At 45.0% G+C, this 19,256-nt stretch overlaps 3 protein-coding genes across 7 annotated transcripts in view; 1 reads left to right on the top strand and 2 right to left on the bottom strand.

Annotated features, from left to right (window-relative positions):
• Nucleotides 1-18,352, bottom strand: part of LOC117195386 (zinc finger protein 154-like) — a 31,309-nt gene extending 12,957 nt beyond the window's left edge. Inside the window, exons 1-2 of the mRNA XM_049703278.1 lie at nucleotides 2,720-18,352; nucleotides 1,074-1,200 (exon numbers count right to left, since the gene is read on the bottom strand). Coding sequence (XP_049559235.1) covers nucleotides 1,074-1,200; nucleotides 2,720-3,022 — 430 coding nt within the window. The 5' untranslated portion in view covers nucleotides 3,023-18,352. The remainder of the gene's footprint in view (nucleotides 1-1,073; nucleotides 1,201-2,719) is intronic.
• The window catches only part of LOC101284368 (zinc finger protein 211-like), a 274,839-nt gene that overhangs the window by 131,294 nt on the left and 124,289 nt on the right, over nucleotides 1-19,256 (top strand). The window lies entirely within an intron of this gene.
• LOC101283876 (zinc finger protein 551) overlaps nucleotides 1-19,256 on the bottom strand; it is a 270,119-nt gene that overhangs the window by 218,337 nt on the left and 32,526 nt on the right. The gene's annotated exons all lie outside the window — the stretch shown is intronic.

Genomic DNA, 19,256 nt, shown 5'->3' with positions numbered 1-19,256 from the left:
AAAAGGGTTGTGCCAAGACCCAAGAAAATACGACTATAGTAGGGCAGCTAGTCTTTAAGGACTGTTTAAGAATGTGTGCACACCTCATGAAACAATACATAGGGGGACTTCCCTGGTGGTCCAGTGGTAAAGAATTGCCTTTCAATGCAGGGGACCCAGGTTCTATTCCTGGTCAGGGAACTAAGATACCACATGCCACGGAGCAACGAAGCTCACACGCCACAACTACTGAGCTTGCGCGCCTCAATGAGAGAGAGAAAACCCACACGTCACAACTAGAGAGAAACCCATGTGCCGCCGCAACTAGAGAGAAGCCCGTGCGCCACAACGAAGACCTGACACAGCCAAAAATAAATAAATAAATAAATAAAATTTTTAAAGTTAAAAAAAAAAGAATACATAGGGACCAATGCAGAAAGCACTGCAGTTGGAGTAGTGAGAAAAACGGGTGAGAGAGGAGTCCAGAGATGTGAGGTTAACCTCAGGTTGGAAATTAAGAGTAGCAGTGACAATAGAGATGATGAATTGGCCAAGTGTCAAGAAAGGGGAAGGAAGACAGAAATGAAGTGTGGCAACTGGCATCAAAATTCTGGTCAAACACAGTAAGTTTCTGGCATGATTTGAATACGGCATTGTCATCATGCCCTCTATGTGCTACTATGCAGGACCAGGCTTCCTCTGAGTCATCTTGCTTGATTCATATACATACTGTGAACCTCTGTGGGCTCTCCAACCCAATCCCACTCCCTCACTGATCAAATACATGGCACCTTGATGATACAAGAAGCAAGGGATTCGATATCCTATGATAACCATAATGGAAAATAAAGAATTTTTAAAAAATAATAATAATAAAAAAAGAACTGTTAAGTCAACAGGGAAGATAATGTTGGGCATGCTAAAGGAAGGAGAGGGAAGTGCACAAACCTCAGCCCAACGAACCACAGCACCAACCCAGGGAACTAAGGAAGGAAGCAGTGCCCATGGTCCTGATGTGAGGACAGACTGCTCCTGGGGAAAAAAGGAAGGGCAGAGACTAGTTCAAGGCACAGAGGCAGGTTTGACAGCCTTACCCAAGGAAGTTATAAGTGCCAAGTTCTCCAGCATCACGTTGTGGTACAGGCATCTCTGAGCATCATCAAGGAGATCCCATTCCTCCCAGGAGAAGTACACGGCCACATCCTCAAAGGTCACACTGCCCTGGCAAGATGGAGACAGATGAAACCACAAACAGCCCCTTTCTCAGGGACAAAAATCCATGCCCCATGCCCACCCTCCTCCCAAGCTCTCCAACTCAGAGGAGAAACCAGGTCCTGGCACCATTGTTGCCACTGTCTTCAAACGGTCCCATTGATCACTGGAACCAGCCATCAACAAGAGGTATGTTGGCAAGTAGGTATCTAAGCTGTGGACCTGGCATAGAGGGATCCACACACTCATGCCAGGCTATTCCACTGGTGTGGCCAAGGTCACAAAAGTCTCAATACCAGGGCCCTGGGGTCATCAAGCATACTCTCTCTTCAAGTACGCATAATCCTTGAGACTGGATCCCACAGCCCATGCCTATGGTGGTCACCACCTCACTGTCCCACACCCCAGACTTCCAGACCTGTGTATTTAGCTGCTCACTTAATGCCTCCACTTAATGCTCTAGGAAACATCTCAGAAGCTCCTGATATCTCTGGGGAATATTACTCCTACTACCAACTTCCTCATCTCTGTTGATAGAGCTTCTATTCCCACACCTGCTAAAAAGACAAAACAAACAAAAAAACAACCCTAGGAATATCCCTGAGTCCTGTTTTACTCCCTCATGGTTCACATCAGAAAATATAGTTGTCACTTTTAAAAACACACATCCAGAATCCAATCATACCTCCTAAACCATGACTCTGGTCCACTGACTCTCACCTGGATTATGGCAATAGCCTCCATACTCATCTTCCTTACTCCTTCCTCTAACCCACAGTCTATACTTCATGCAACAGCCAGATGCAGCCAGTTAAGACGTTGGTAATACTACCTCCCTCCTCTGATCGAAACCTCCCATCAATCACCAACTTCTCAGCAGTCATTCCAGTCCTAATTACTGTCCCCTGATCTTTATTCCCACCTGAAAGAAAGGGAACTTTTCCTTTCCTGGAAATTCCCAGTTAAGTTTTACCTCAAGCATGTGCTACCAGTTTCTAGAATAACTTTTCACACCTGTTTACAATGATTGCCAGAAACGGAAACACCTTCACATAACCCTGGCCTTAGGGTTTCTCCAGGGCTTCCAGACCCCAAACTGGGGGCACGGCACTTACGAGTCGCAAGAAACCACAATCCAGAGAACATGTGGGTGGAGGTCAGAGACAGTGAGGGAATGGGGCACCCTCCACTTGGCTGTGTTGTTTCCAAAAAGCGCCTCTGCAGCCGTGGGAAACATGGAAAAAGCCAAGTCTTGAGGAATGAGTCTATGGCGGGGTTCGATGGGCTCAGACCTCCCTATACCCCTTCCTGACCCTGAAGACTGGGACTCAGGGTAGCTATTCAACCTCTGTTCCTCAGTGATCGGTTCTCCTTTTAACAGGTGTCCCTCCACCTGTCACCCTTGCCCACGCCCCACGACCATCCCGGACACCGCGGCCTGGGCTGCGGGCACGTGAGCAAGCGCCCCGCACTCGGGGCTTTAGTCTGGCGCGGTGAGGGCGGTGAGGGCCGGAGGACGAGCGTTTACCTGAGGCAGGTTCCTCAGCGCCGCCGCCGCCATCGGACTCTGTGGGCGGAGCGGGGCCGGGAGAGGCGGGACGCAGGGACGGCGGACCCTCTCCTGGGCCTGGCACGGGGCCCCCGGGCGGCGTCGCCGAACTTCAGACCCGCCTGTATGCCGCGGAGACAGCCCCTCCTCTCGGACCTTCTCAATTCCGTCACCTCGAGGTGGACCCACAATTCCTAAATCTCTCACACTGGTCAAACAAAACCAAGAGTAGCTAACATGGCCGCTGTGAAAAGGGAGCCAGAAGTTCCGCCCTGACATCATGCGGCCTCCTGTCTCTAAGCGTTCATTGGGTAGCGTTCCTGCCGCTCGATACTGAGCATTCTGGGTAATGTAGTCCCAACAGATCCACACACTGAGGAGACTGGACTTCCTGCTAGAAAGGACTAGCTTTGCCAGGAGGGGAGTTGGGAAAAGATATATCCAGGTGAGCTTCACCCCACCTTTAAAGGTATCATGATCCTATTTTTGCCAAATGCTCTCTGCAGCTGATCACCCAAGTGTTTGGAGACATATAATTTCGTACTCGGTGAAGATTGGCATGCTCCCAGAAGCTAAAAATACTATTTCAGGGAATTCCCTGGAGGTCCAGTTGTTAGGACTCTGGCTTTCACTGCTGAGGGCACTGGTTCAATCCCTGGTGGGGAAACTAAAATCCCGCAAGCCGCGGGGCACGGCACGGGGGTGGGGGTGGGGTGGGGGTGGGGTGAGGGAGGGTGGGGAAGAGAGATTCAAACAAACAATTTCAGATGCCCCCAAAGGCTACAAAACCAAACGAACATATTTTTATAGAATCAGACACAAAATGTGTTTGTTAGCGGAAGCTAATAAACATTATCTTATTTCAATTCAAATTCATGCACTCCAAAGCATAAAGTTAGTTTTCCAGTCTATGTACATTTGGTCAGGGGCAAGAGAGAAAATACTCCAGATCGTGTTCTGTCAAGGAAGACAGAGGAAGTATATTGGGCCACCCTCAATCAGGAGTACAAAAATAGATCTAACAGAGCCTCTCCTTGACTAAACTTTAGTCATGCCCCTCTAAGCTTTTTTTCTTTATTTATTTTATTTTATTTTTTATTTTATTAGACCCAGTCTTTGGGCCTTGTCCTCAAGAGCAAGAATTCTGCTAAGTGGGTTTGGCAAGAATTTCCCATCCTAAATGTCTGATAGCCACTGATATCTGATGAAATTTCCTCATCCCTCACCATCACACAGGTAATAACTGATCACACTGACCTACACCTTCTGGAAGAATTGTTTAGGTCAGTTTAGGAAGAAATTCCCTGCTCTCTTAGTAATTTTTTATCCACTGACACCACCGCCCTTCCTCCTTGGCTACAAATCCCAACTTTTTTACAAGCGTCTGAGTAATTTTTCTTTAACAGATCAGTCTGTGGTTTCCAAAGAAAACATCTCTCCTGCCTTTAGAGTCAATTATTCTGTCTAATACATTGAACAACACTTTTAACCATTTAATATCTCTTACTTGATACGCTGACATATATTCAGTTCCTTTTAGGAATCTACCATCAATCTCAAAAAGAGGACAATGAGAAACATGCTACTTTTACTGTACAATGGCTGCAGTGTTCACAGTTGGAGGATGTATACAAAAGGTACTCTTGCCCTGGAGATACTGGGAGTATCTTAAATTTACGATTTCATTGCTGGGAAATGATTATCATTTCTTTTTTGATGCAGGGACTGTTTGCATGAAGAACTGATGTTATCTCAGAAAAATAGTTGTAAAATGCAAATTACAAACAGCTATTCATAATGTCTATGTAGTGATTCAAAGTAGTAGCAGAAATAGTTTTGGTGAAACATCAGTGGATGATGGAAAAAGGTCAGGCCTCAGAGTTTTAGATGTGATGTCTGAGAAGACATAGAATTAAGCTGAGCCTATGACTACATGACTAGAATGGTCACTCTGAAGGTTTTATCTCCAAAATATGACTCTTCTTCATTCTTTTTTTAAATACTACCATTATTCTTTTTTTTAAATTAATTAATTAATTTTTTGTCTGTGTTAGGTCTTCGTTGCTGTGTGTGGGCTTTCTCTAGTTGCGGTGAGCGGGGGCTAATCTTCGTTGCTGTGTGTGAGCTTCTCATTGCAGTGGCTTCTCTTTGTTTCGGAGCACGGGCTCTAGGAGCATGGGCTTCAGTAGTTGCAGCATGCAGGCTCAGTAGTTGTGGCGCACGGGCTTAGTTGCTCCATGGCATGTGGGGTGTTCCCGGACCAGGGATCAAACCTGTGTCCCCTGCACTGGCAGGTAGATTCTTAACCACTGCGCCACCAGGGAAGTCCTGATTCTTTTATTCTTGAAATTTTTGAGCAATACCAGCATGGAAGGAGAGAGTTAAAGGAGACATTCAGAGTAACCAGAGTTGTAAAAATATACAGGGAAGCTGAGATGTCATATTTAGTCCCTGGTCTCACTAATGATCAATGAGCAAACAGTTGGTTTTAGGTATTACTGTAGGTACATGGGAGACATTGGGTCATAACAGAGACAAAGAACCCTGAATTCATAGGAATTACATTGTACTCAAGGAAGAAAGACCAGAAACAGAAAAGACTAATTGTATAATATGTTATAATGTGGCAGACAAATTGGGAGAAGAAGGCAAGGTGAGTATCCTGAGACGTACAGTATGGAGTATAATATTACACAGCACAGAAAGGGAAATATTTTTAATAAGAGGGCCTTTGAGAAAACACTTGAAGGACGTAAGAGATGAGCCCGCTGGGTACTTCTGCAATAAATTTTGGGGAGAAGAAGCAGGTGACCAGGCTGTTCAGTGGGTGGAGGCTTCACAGGTCTCCTCAGCAGTGCAGAGTGAAGGACACCAGCCCAGCTGGCCATTCCTCTCCTTTGCTCACTGCAGAGACACTCAGGGCATGTGGGTAGAAAGTCTTGGCTCTGCCTCTCAGAGCTTGAAAATTTCCACTATGTTGAACTGGGGCCTGAAACCAGGCATGCTCACCTTTCCTAGAACCCTGATTTTCAGACTTTGATCCCAGGACCTTCACCATCAGTGTCACCAGGGGACTCATTAAAAATGCACATGGGGCTTCCCTGGTGGCGCAGTGGTTGAGAGTCCGCCTGCTGATGCAGGGGACACGGGTTCGTGCCCTGGTCCGGGAGGATGCCAAATATCGCGGAGCGGCTGGACCCGTGAGCCGTGGCCGCTGGGCCTGCGTGTCCGGAGCCTGTGCTCCGCAACAGGAGAGGCCACAACGGGAGAGGCCACAACAGTGAGAGTACCACAAAAAAAAGAGGAAAAAAATGCACATGCTCAATTCTGAACCCAGACCTGAATGAGGCACTCTGTGGGCCAGACCAAAGAATTTGTGTTTTAACAAGCTTCCAAGTGATAATGATACATGCTCAAGAAATATGTATCATTCTGCTGTGTATTCTGCAGAGACATATACCTGCATTTCTTGCAATTTACAGGTGTTCTGTCTAAATATGTAGGATTTTTTAGCTGAAGTTGGAAAAAAAAAACCGGATCAGTACATATTTGATTCCTAATATAAGAAAAGTATAAAATGTTTTGTAGTGTTTATGAAGATGTCCTACACTATATACAATTATAAAATAGAATGTCATAAGTGTCAGATAATTAAACCTCTTGGAGGAAAAACAAAGCTTGTAGTATAGGATCAGTTTAGGATTGCTTCTGCACATGGATTGCTATCTGTGTGTTATCTATATGCTAAAATATAGTCCTATACAAGCTGCTTTTCTTAGTAAAAATAAAGTCATATTTCATATAAAGATATGCACTTTGCTTTTCTCACTTAACTGTGTATCTTGGAGGACTTACCTGGTGGCGCAGTGGTTAAGAATCCACATGCCAGTGCAGGGGACACGGGTTCGAGCCCTGGTCCGGGATGATCCCACATGCCGCGGAGCAGCTAAGCCCGTGTGCCACAACTACTGAGCCTGCTGCGCTCTAGAGCCCACGAACCACAACTAATGAACCCGCATGCCACAACTGCTGAAGCCCGTGCGCCTAGAGCCCATACTCCACAACGAGAAGCCACCACAATGAGAAGCCCGCTCACTGCAAGGAAGAGTAGCCCCCGCTCGCTGCAACTATAGAAAGCGTGAGCGCAGCAACAAAGACCCAACGCAGCCAAAAGTAAATAAATAAAAAAATTTATTTAAAAAAAAGAAGCAGGGAAAAGAGATGAGACTCCATATGTAAGAGCATTTATACTATTAAAACAAAACAAAACTATGTATCTTGGAGCAATCCTTTTGTGAGAACTTGCTGTGAGGCATGATGCCCTTAATGTTCCTGCCCACCTCAGATTACTGATTTACTCAAAAACATGTAAGGGGCCTGGGACAATCTACTGTGTGGGATTTACTATATTTTGTAGCTTTGATAACAGAGTGAAGTGGAATTTGTCCTGTAATTGGAGAAGCTTTTCATGCTGTTTTTTTCTCTTATGACCAGTGGTTCAAAACTGAGTGTGAGAGCATCACATTGAGTGGCCTGGAGTTATGTTTCCCAAACTCTGGGCGGATAAGAATAACCTGATGATATTTTGAAGAGAACATTTCAAGCCTCTCATATTGGAGCATGATAAAGAGGAGACCCCTTCAAAGGCTCCTAGAAAGCTCTGGTTGGTGACTGGTTGCTAGAGGAACCAATTTTGTGATTAGAGTTTGGAACTGTCAGCCTTCTCTCCCCCCACCTCCTGGAAGAGAACCTGGAGTTTCAGTTAAACTCCAATGGTCAGTGATTTAATCAATCATGACTAGATAACAAAGCCTCCATAAAACCCCTAAAGGATGGGGTTAAGAGAACTTCCTAGTTGGTAAGCAAGAATGCATCAATGGGCTAGGAGGGTGCGCATACCAAGCTTCTCAGGGCAGAAGCTTCTGCTTTGGGACCTTCCTAGACATTGTCTTCTGTACTTCATTGTCTGGCCTGTTCATTTGTATGCTTTGAAATAGCCTTTGTAATAAACAGATTAGTAAGTAAAAGTGTTTCCTTGGCGCTCCGTGAGCTATTCTAGCAGATTATCAAAACCGAGCTAGGGTGGTCATGAGAACCCCCTGATTTGTAGTCAATTTGGACAGAAGTGTGGGTAACCTAGGGATCCACCTTGGATTGGGCAGTCTTGTAGGATGGAGCCCTTAAGCTGTGGGGTCTGTGCTAAGTCTGAGCACCTAGTTTCAGAACTGAATTAAATTGTAGGACACCCAGTTGGCGTGTGCAGAGAATTGGTTGGTGTTAAAAACCCCACATATTTGAAACTCCAACTTCAGTGACCATCAGAGAGTTCACACAGGAGAAAGACCTTATAAGTGTGACCAATGTGGAACGCCTTTAGCCACAGCTCCAACCTCACTCAACACCAGAGTTCATACAGGATTGGGCCTTATGGGTGTGTTAAATGTGAGGAAGCCATAAGCCAAAGGCCTTACCTTCTTGATTACCACAAAATTCACACAGGAAAAGCAACTTAGACATGAAGAAACGTCATATGTCTTCCTTCAGTATAACAACACTCAAGGAGGTGCCTTTTGAGGGTGCCGTCTGCCTGAAGTGAACCTCATACATCCAAACATCAACATAAATTTCAGATATGTGGAAGGCGCACTTCATGTTTTAACCTTCCAGGTTACTGGAGCTCTTATCAGATTACTGTCCTGTCAGATCTAAGGCAGAAGCCATTCACCTCCACCACCTGGCAGGTGCCCAGATTGTACATCATGTACCCACCCCAGTGTGTTTGGGGCAGGAAACCTCAGTGTCTTCTCATTCTCTCAGGGACTTCATGAGAAGCTGGAGTACTCTCCTTTCTCTCTGATTAGTTAGAGCAGGGGCTTGACCCAGTTGTGACCAAGAGGACTCCATCTGAGCTCTGCTGGTGACTTGTAAAGATGGACTACCTTTTCTGGGGATTTTGTTGGTCTCACATGACTCTTGTGATGGAATTTCCAGCCTCCAAGTCACTGACCCAGGAACAGCTGCCTACATTGTTCTGGTTTTCTGCTATAACAAAGGCATTAAGGTTTCCGTCACCTTTAATCTCAAGGGTTCTGTTCACTTTAAGGGATAGTTTGAAAACAACTGGGTTCTGCCAGAATAAAAGAAACAGATTTTGTGGGATCCTGACCCTCGTGTGCCTCATGGGTGGATGGAATGGTGGCAGTGCTCCTGCAGGTCTGGGCCTGCTTGCTTGGTCCTAATTTGGAGGCTGAATGCTAGTATTTTTTTGTGGTGACAGAGCTTATCCTGAGGAGGGAGCAGTTGTGACAACCTCCAGTAATTCTGGGAACAACATGAAATTGTTCTCTTATTCACAGGAGATATTGCATCCTGCTCAGCACTAGTGAGGGAAGTCTGTTCCCTAGATCCTGCAGCGGAGCCATGTGCCCTAACATCCAGAATTCTGCATGTGTGGTAGTATCCCTGGTTGAAAGATTATAGGGGGAATGATAATAGTTACAGGAACAGCTGATTAGTAGAGATCACAGGAGACTGCAGCAAACTGGCTGGAATATCCCTCTTTTAAAAGGGTATCCACAGTGTTCCAGGCACCATGGTTTTGAAGGATGAGAAACTGCAGAAATTCTCAGGACCTTCAGAACTGTGTATCTTGTATAGCTGAGGGCCTTCTCAGAAAATAATCTAATGGTTTAATGGATTCCTATAAACAGCCCAGCTTCTCTGGGCTGTTCATCTTAAGGCCATTGCTGCACAGACAGGGAAACAGGGAGGGAATGACGGAAGATCTCTTATTCCGATGATGTGGCCTTTGTGACCCAGCCTGCATTCCTACTGAGTCAGTTGTAAATGGTCTTCATTGCTCACCAATATTTGCTACTACTGAGGCTAGGCACCAATCCCAGGGCATTACAATGGATATGGTGGTGTTAACATAGGTTTGCTAAACTTTATTTTTCTAAAACAGTAAGAATTTTTTTGTTTCTTAACGCTTTTTAGGTACAGTTAATAAACAATAAATTGGGACTTACCTGGTGGTGCAGTGGTTAAAAATCCGCCTGCCAACGCAGGGGAAACAGGTTCGAGCCTGGTCTGGGAACATCCCACATGCCACGGAACAGCTAAGCGCATGCGCCACGACTACTGAGCCTGCACTCTAGAGCCCGTGAGCCACAACTACTGAGCCCACGTGCCACAACTACTGAAGCCCACACACCTACAGCCCGTGCTCTGCAACAAGAGAAGCCACTGCAATGAGAAGCCTGTGCACTGCAACAAAGAGTAGCCCCCACTCACGGCAACTAAAGAAAGCCCATGTGCAGCAACAAAGACTTAAAATAGCCACAAAAAAAATAATAAATTGTCCATATTTATACTGTACGATTTGATAAGTTTTGACATTCATATAAACCCATGAGACCATCAAACAATCATGATAATTAAGCTATGCATTACCCAGTATTTACCTCATGCCCTTTAATAATCTCTTTCTCTCTACCCTCCCTGGCCTCCCAGGCAAGCATTGATTTACTCTATAATAAAATATTTTGTATTTTCTATAACTTTATATGAATGGAATTATAAAATGTTTAGTCTTTTTTCCCCCGGGTGTTCTCCTCAGGCAGTGTATTTATTTTGAGATTCAGCAGTGGTTCTTATGTGGGTAGTTCATTCCTTTTATGTTGTTGAGGAGTATATCACTATATACTTGGATATATCACAATTTGTTTATTCCTTCATCTGTTTTTTGGATATCTGAATTGTTTCCAGTTTTTGGCTATATCAAACAAAACTGCTATAGACATTTCAGTACAATTCTTCAATACTGATATATTTCATTTCTCTTGTGCTAATACCTCAGAGCGCGTTAGTTACAGGTTAGATAAATGTATAACTTTTCAAGAAGAATCAAACTGTGACCTAGCACAATTGTTCCCTTTTGTATTCCTGCCAACAGTGAGAGACTTCTAGTTATTCCGTATCTTTGCCAATGGTGTGTATGGCGGGACTTTTTAAATTTTGACCTTCTTCTTTTTTTTTTTTGTATGCGTTGGGTCTTCATTGCTGTGCACAAGTTTTCTATAGTTGCGGGACTACTCTTCATCGTGCGGGCTTCTCATTGCCGTGGCTTCTCTTGCAGAGCACCAGCTCTAGGCACGCGGGCTTCAGCAGTTGTGGCACACAGGCTCAGTAGTTGTCACTTGCGGGCTCTAGAGCGAAGGCTTAGTGTTGTGGCGCACGGCCTTAGTTGCTCCACGGCATGTGGGATCTTCCCGGACCAGGGATCGAACCTGTGTCCCCTGTATTGGTAGGTGGATTCTTAACCACTGTGCCACCAGGGAAGCCCCTTGACCCTTTTTTTTTAAAGCTTTTTAAAAAAAAGTTAATTAACTAATTTATTTTTGGCTGCATTGGGTCTTCGTAGCTGCACACGGGCTTTCTTTAGTTGCAGTGAGCTAGAGCTACTCTTTGTTGCAGTGCACGGGCTTCTCATTGCAGTGGCTTCTCGTTGCAGAGCACGAGCTCTAGGCGTGTGGGCTTCAGTAGTTGTGGCACACGGGCTCAGTAGTTGTGGCTTGCAGGCTTTAGAGTGCAGGTTCAGTAGTTGTGGCACACGGGCTTAGTTGCTCCGCGACATGTGGGATCTTCCTGGACCAGGACTCGAACCTGTTTCCCCTGCATTGGCAGGTGGATTCTTAACCACTGTGCCAAAGTTCAATTTTGACCCTTTTAATAAATGTGTGTAACAGTATTTCACTGTAGTTTTAGTTCCACTTCCCTGATGTTTCATGATGTTGAGCATTTTTCATTTGTTAATTTGCCACCTGTATGTCTGGTAAGAATGTTCATATCCTTTGCCTGTTTTTTAAAAATGAATTTTGGCTATTTTTCTTTTCATTAACCAATTAGAAGATAGTGAAACAATAAAGACTTATGTTGCAACTTCATTCTTCAGTGATGTGACTTCTTAACTAAGGAATAATTGTATTTACTATTCTGGAATATTGGAAGATATCTACCCTACCTTATTTATTTATTTATTTATTTTCTTTGGTACATTGCAATGACCACGTATAACTTACAGCTAATTTTAATCTGCATTTTAATATATTTTCCATTACTTTAAGTCTAAATATTCAACAATACAATAAATAAAGGGGAGTTCCCTGGCAGTCCAGTTGTTAGAACTCCGCACTTTCACCATCATGGCCCAGGTTCAATCCCTGGTAGGGGAATTGAGATCCTGCAAACTTCATAGCAAAAAAAAAAACAAAAAGCATAAAACAAAAAACTCCAATAAATCAAGCCATACTTTGTAGTGTTGCCAGTTTCTCTGGTGTATATATTCCCATCAATGGCCAATTTAAAACTGTCAATATGAACTCATTGACCATGGAGTTGGAAAAAGTTGCCAGTAGCACACCAATGTAGTCTATTTCCACCATACTAATTCAGTAGCCACAAATAACCTCAAGAATATAGAAAATAATGAAATGTGAAATTATTAGGAAGTGAAAAATTTTCATATATATATTTTTGAACTATAGTTGATTTACAATATTAGTTTCAGGTGAGGGCCAGTGATGTGTTTGGGGTGACATTGATGACCCTGTTAGGGATACCAGGGTGATGGTGCTGCTGTCCATGAGAATACTATTCACAGGAGAGAAGTGAGTTTGCAGGGAAGGCACTGCATGCCCATGGGGAAGGGGCCGGGTTCCTCAGGTTGAAATGTCAGGGTGTGATGGTTCAGCGCTCAGCAGATGATCTCACAGGAGAGGTATCTGGGGGTGTGGCTGGAGTCCCCAGATGTTTCTGTCAGGGAGCGGATACAAGGTAAGTAGGTGAGGGCTTCCCTGGTGGCACAGTGGTTAAGAATCCGCCTGCCAATGCAAGGGACACGGGTTTGAGCCCTGGTCCAGGAAGATCCCACATGCCGCGGAGCAACTAAGCCCGTGCACCACAACTACTGAGACTGTGCTCTGGAGCCCGTGAGCCACAGCTACTGAACCCGCATGCCACAACTACTGAAGCCCACGTGCCTAGGGCCCGTGCTCTGCAACAAGAGAAACCACCGCAACGAGAAGCCCGTGCACTGCAATGAAGAGTAGCCCCCGCTTGCCACAACTAGAGGAAGCCCGCATGTAGCAACGAAGACCCAACGCAACCAAAAATAAAAAAATAAAAAAATTTAAAAATCTTAAAAAAAACAAAGGAAGTAGGTGAGTTGAATCAGACCAGTGTTCACTAAATCTTCCCTAACTCAGCCACTTGGCAGATGTGTGCCCTTGTCAAAGTCATCCTCTCTCAGCTGCAGCTCCCTCCTTTGAGAAGTGGAAGTAATAAATTTTTCCTCTGCTGGATAATTTGGGGGCTGGTAAATGAGGAACTCCTCAGGAGAGCTCCTCAATGTTAGCTCCCTATGAAAAAAAAGGGTGCAGGCAGTTATGGGCTGAATTGTATGTCCCCAAATCCATATGTTGAAGTCTTAACATCCAGTACCCCAGAATGTCATCGTATTTGGAAATAGGGTCTTTAAAAAGGTAAAATAAAGTCGCTAGGGTGGACCCTAATCCAACGTGACTGTTGTCCTTAAAGGAAGAGGAAGTTAGGGACTTCCCTGGTTGTCCAGTGGTTAAGAATCTGCCTTCCAACGCCAGGGACTCGGTTTCAATCCCTGGTTGGGGAACTAAGATTCCATATGCCTCAGGGCAACTACTGAGCCCACATGCCTCAACTAGAGAGAAGTCCACGCACTGCAACTAGAGAAGCCTGCACGCCACAACCAAGAGCCCGCGTGCCGCAGCGAAAGGTCCCGTATGCCACAACTAAGACCCAATGCAGCCAAAGAAAGAAAAGAGGAAGTTAGGATACACACACAGAGAGGGAAGACAATGTAAAGACACAGGGGGAAGATGGCCATATACAAGCCAAGGAGAGCAGCATCAGGAGAAAATGATGCTGTCAACCCCTTGATCTCAGATTTCTAGCCTCCATGTTTGTGAGAAAATGTCTGTTGTTTAAGCTTCCCAGTCTGCGGTACTTTGCTATGGCAACCTTAGCAAACTATTACAGGGGCATCAGCATCCAGGGAGGAGAAGGTCTGAGGGCACCCCAGGGAGGGGGGAGGCTGAGAAGGACACTCAGAGGAGCCTGAGGGAACCAGAAGGAGGGGCTTTCTTGGGGTGGAAACAGGCCAGGAGGGAAGGGGGACACAGTGGGTCAGACTCCCTGAGACACTGGGTTGTGGGCTTGGGATTGATTCCTGGATCCCCACCCCTTGCTGGGGGTTGCAACAAGAGACTCTCCCTCTAACCCCCACCCCAGGTTCAGTTTCCCCCAGTACGAAATGGAGAGAGGGAGCAGACCTGCCTCAGGGGCTGTTGGAGGATGTTTAATAGCTCCTAGGCCTAGGGAAGGGGCTTGGAGTGAGGAGCTAGTCTTAGAGTCTTGATCGTCCTGAGGGGAGGGGGGCATAGGGACAGCCGTGCCTTTGGAGAGAGGGGCCGAGTGCCACTGGAGCTGGGGGTTGGGGTGAGGGGGTGGATGGGGTTTACAGCTGGCTCTTACCGAAGCTCTGATCCCCAGTGGACAGTCCCCAGGCGGTGATGGGGGGATGCATGCATGACCTACCTGCCCAGGCACCACCAAGAAGAATTTGAACACCTTCAGATGGATTGTATCCAGCTTCTACCCTCCATGCAATTTGACTATGTTTTAGTTATTGTCTGTTTTCAGGCTGGATTAAACCATTTCTCTGCTGAAAAGCTACAGTCCTTGAAAAAAAAGCTGACTGATTTTGTTTCCAACTTGGGTTATCCCAATGTTTATATCAAGTGACTGTGTCACATGGGAACCATTGTAAAAGAACCCTGTAAGGTGTTTCCCCTGACTCAAAAACTGCACTGTCCATGTTATCGACAATCTTCTGGAAAAGTCAAAAGGATCAATGGCATTCTTAAATTAAAATCAACAATACTTTCAGAAACTCTTGAGCTCCCTGACCAAAGGTACTCCCACTAGCCCTTACACTCACGTAGTCCACTGACAAATCAGTTATCCCCTATGAATTACTAACTGGAAGGCCCATGTGTCTAGGGATTTCACCTCCAATACTAGACTCTGCCCTGCTATATGCAGACATGGCAAAATATTCCAATGAACTCATGTATTACACCCAGTCCCAATCACCAACTCGTTAAGTCCACCTCCTGAAAATATCTTTTAAACAGCTACTTCGTGATATTCAGCTAGTAGATTTCATCTATTGGAAGAGACATCAGAGAATAACTACTCTTGAACCTCTTTGGAAGGGACACTTCGGGTTCTGTTGACAAGTGGAGCAGTGAAACTCCAGGGAGTCACTCATTGTGTTCACATTTCACAACTAAAGAAAAGATTCCGAATTCCACACAATTGGCAGGCTACTCCCATATGGGACTTCAAAAGGAGGATTCTCAGAGAACCTCCAGAAGTAGGTTTCCTACGGAGGCACAATCATGATTTCTCAAGTATATCCTGCTCTCTCAGGGAAACATTAACCACATTCCAGATGGTGTCATGAGATATGGAGTCTCTGCATGAATCAGGAATTTCTCACATACCGTGTTATCTACCATCATCTACAAGAGTGCACTATAGAAATGCCCATAGCTCTGCAATGTGAAGAGGCAACATGAGGTCTCCAGAAGGCAGCTGGAAGAGCAGACGAAAGACAGAAATACGGTCCGTAATTGTACTATAAAGATTAGTTTCATAACTGTATCAAAACTTGAACTTTATCCTTGAGGCGTCCACTGAATAATAAAAGAAACAAAGAGATATGATATGACTGGCATTCAGGATCTTGCCCTGAACTCAGTGAGGAACACTTTCTCATCATTTGCCAGGAATAAATCCACATAAAGATTTCAAGTCTTGGAACACAATCTAGATGGCATATCATTCTCCCATGTTCTCTTTTTTTTTTTGGCAGTACGCGGGCCTCTCACTGTTGTGGCCTCTTCCGTTTCGGAGCACAGGCTCCGGACGCGCAGGCTCAGCGGCCATGGCTCACGGGCCCAGCTGCTCCGCGGCATGTGGGATCTTCCCGGACCGGGGCACGAACCCGTGTCCCCTGCATCGGCAGGCGGACTCTAAACCACTGCGCCACCAGGGAAGCCCCTCCCATGCTCTCTTTTGTGGAAGTTTAATACAGGGCCAATACACACATTGAAAAAATTATCTGTGACCATGGATCAGGGAGACAGCGAGCAAATATGCAGTGCAAAGCAAAAGAGAGTCACTAAATGGACAGAGTGGAGAGGAGGGAGAGAGAGAAAGAATCATTTCAGAAATTGCAGATAAGAAAAAAGAAAAGGAAGTGGCACAATTCTGGAAAATAAGAGACTGCTAGAGTTACAGATGTGACTTTTGAATATGGAAAGCTTACAAAAAGCTTACAAAATATTATAGTTTCTTCAAGGTATAAGAGAAGCAATTCATCAGAAAGAATGGAGGGGAGGGAAGAGCTATAAAGAGAGAAACTGGGACTTCCCTGGCAAGTCCGGTGGTAAAGAACTCACCTTCCAATTCAGGGGACGTGTGTTCAATCCCTGCTCAGGAAACTAAGATCCCACATGGTGCAGGGCAACTAAGCCTGCGCTCCACAACTACTGAGCTCGCACACCTCAACCAGAGAAACTGTGTGCCACAAACTACAAATCCCACACGCTCTGGAACCCACGCACCACAACTATAGAGTCCATGCACCCTGGAGCCTGTGCGCCACAACTAGAGAAGAGAAAAACCCACATGCCACAACTAAAGAGAACCCCTTGTGCAGCAACGAAAGATCCCGCACGCCTCAACGAAGATCCCACATGCCGCATCTAAGAACCAACACAGCCAAAAAAAAAAAAAAAGGACTTCGCCTTCCAACTCAGGCGGTGTGGGTTCGATCCCTGGTCAGGGAGCTGAGATCCCACATATTTCGTGGCTAAAAAAGCGAAACATAAAACAGAAGCAGTATTGTAACAAATTCAATAAAGAATTTAAAAATGGTCCACATCAAAAAAATCTTTTAAAAAAATGAGAAACTAAAATCTAGATTCAAGAAAATCCAGATTCTGAGACAGATGGGACAGTAGGATACGTCTTCAACAATGACAATTAAGGACAGACATAAATGCAGGTCAGGAATTGAATGTAAGTTCATTTTCTAACAAAATTGTAATGAGATGGACTTCCAAAGAGAATCATCAAAATAGAATTCCTATAAAGGTTTAGTTTTCTAAGCCGGCAAGCTTGGTCTATGAGCCCTGACATAAAGAGAGTTGACAGGAGCAGTGCATGAATGCAGTGGATTCACAAAGAAAATATTTTCAGAAAGAGTAGTTACAGGAACGGCCAGGCAGCCAGGCACTGCTGTGCTCCGTGCTGGGGTGTTACTCTCTGAATCTCAGTCCATGTTGGGCTATAAGCCTGGCATTCCCCCTCCCATCAGGACATCTGAGGTTCTATTACTGTGCGGAAGAGATGGCAGGGCTATGCACTGGGGATCTGAATGCATGTGACTAGAACCCTCCTGCACCTTCCTTCTAGAATCATGACCTTATATCCTAAATCTCTTCTTAGATTCAGAGGACATCAGGGATGATAATTAGTTAACAAACAGCTTACTCCATTTGGATTTCAATCTAGAACTATTTTAATGGTTCTGCCTACTGTGAAGAGTTAAGAAAAAGTAACGAACTCTTCCCCCTGATACCCCACAATCTAAAGGAGGAGAATATGGATTGTGCCTAAAACCTTTTCTCAAGTTACTAACTGAAGGAAATTTTCATTACAAACCTATCTTCCACATTGATTCTCAGCCAGAGTCCAAAATGAAAGAAGAGCCACTCACACTCATTATGTGCTTTCCATGTTTCTAAGCATACACATTTTTCCCATTTGACTATGTAAGACTATGTAATTATCACACTTCCTAAGAAGTGTGATAATTCATATTTTTGATAGGTTTCATCTCATTTAATTAGTTAAAACATTTTGAGAAGTAGGTATGTAAATATTCATTTTTGTGCACATGAGAAAAGAATAAGGAAGGAAGGAGGGAAGAAAAAAGAAGAGAATAAAAACTTAAAGATGGGTGGTATCAGGTTGACATTTCCGGGTGGGACCAAAGTGAGGCGGTGGGGCAGGGGCTGGTACCTCTCGCAGCTATCATGGCATATGCCGGCCTCACCGTGCCTCTCATCATGATGAGCATGTTCTGGGGCTTGGTCGGCTTCCTGGTGCCCTGGTTCATCCCTAAGTGTCCCAACCAGGGAGTTAACATCACCATGTTGGTAATCTGTTCAGTTTGCTGCTATCTTTTATCACAAAGAGACCTCCTCTAGACACAAAATCACCTCCATACCAAGACCACCCTCCTTGACTTGCCCACTTTGGCCATCAGCTGCCTTAAATGTTCACACCACATTTGAATATATTATTCTACAATGCAGCATTTTTTCTTGTCACACTTTGATGAATGATGTGCTTATTTAATCTAAACTGTGTTGCCTCTATAAAATGGTTTTTTTTAATTTTATTTTACCATTACTTTTTTTTTTTTTTTTTGCTGTACGCGGGTCTCTCACTGTTGTGGCCTCTCCCGTTGTGGAGCACAGGCTCCGGACGTGAAGGCTCAACGGCCATGGCTCAGGGGCCCAGCCACTCCGTGGCACATGGGATCTTCCCGGACCGGGGCACAAACCCTTGTCCCCTGCATCGGTAGGCGGACTCTCGACCACTGCGCCACCAGGGAAGCCCCTACTTTCTTTTTTATTTATTCATTTTTTTGGCTGCATTGGGTCTTCATTGCTGCACACAGGCTTTTTCTAGTGCAGCAAGCAGGGGCTCCGCTTTGTTACGATGCACAGGCTTCTCACTGCAGTGGCTTCTCTTGTGGAGCATGGGCTCTAGGTGTGCAGGCTTCAGTAGTTGTGGCACATGGGCTTCAGCAGTTGTGGCACACGGGCTTAGTTGCTCCATGACATGTAGCATCTTCCCAGGCCAGGGATCGAACCCGTGTCCCCTGCACTGGCAGGCGGATTCTTAACCACTGTGCCATCAGGGAAGTCCCTATAAAATGTTAATATACTCTTACGGGATAGAAAGTGCTGTTCTTCTGAGAAATAACGTTACTCTCTCCTTAGAACCTGTGGATGTGAAGATGGCTCCTGTCTGCTCAAAACATGAGAATCAGTGAAGTGTTTAAAAACTGTTACATGACAACAAGACTCCAGTGGGGCAGTCAGTAGGGGAACATGTTCAGAGGGAAAATGTGTCCCACCAGAATTATACCAAAGTATATTCTCAGGATGAATTTCTTATTTCTGCCCTCTTTTGGAATAAATTATTTTTCTATTTTCTATGGGAAAAAAAATGGATGGTATCAAGGAGAATCTCTAGCAGCCTGTAGAAGGAGCTGGGTTTGTACAGGGTGGGATGGGGTGGATACAGCACACTCTGCATCTAACAGGAAACAGCCCCT

Source organism: Orcinus orca, chromosome 20 (assembly GCF_937001465.1).
Source record: "Orcinus orca chromosome 20, mOrcOrc1.1, whole genome shotgun sequence".
NCBI classification, from domain to species: domain Eukaryota; kingdom Metazoa; phylum Chordata; class Mammalia; order Artiodactyla; family Delphinidae; genus Orcinus; species Orcinus orca.
The sequence above is the reverse complement of the archived record's forward strand: the minus strand, read 5'-3'. Positions and strand labels throughout refer to the sequence as shown.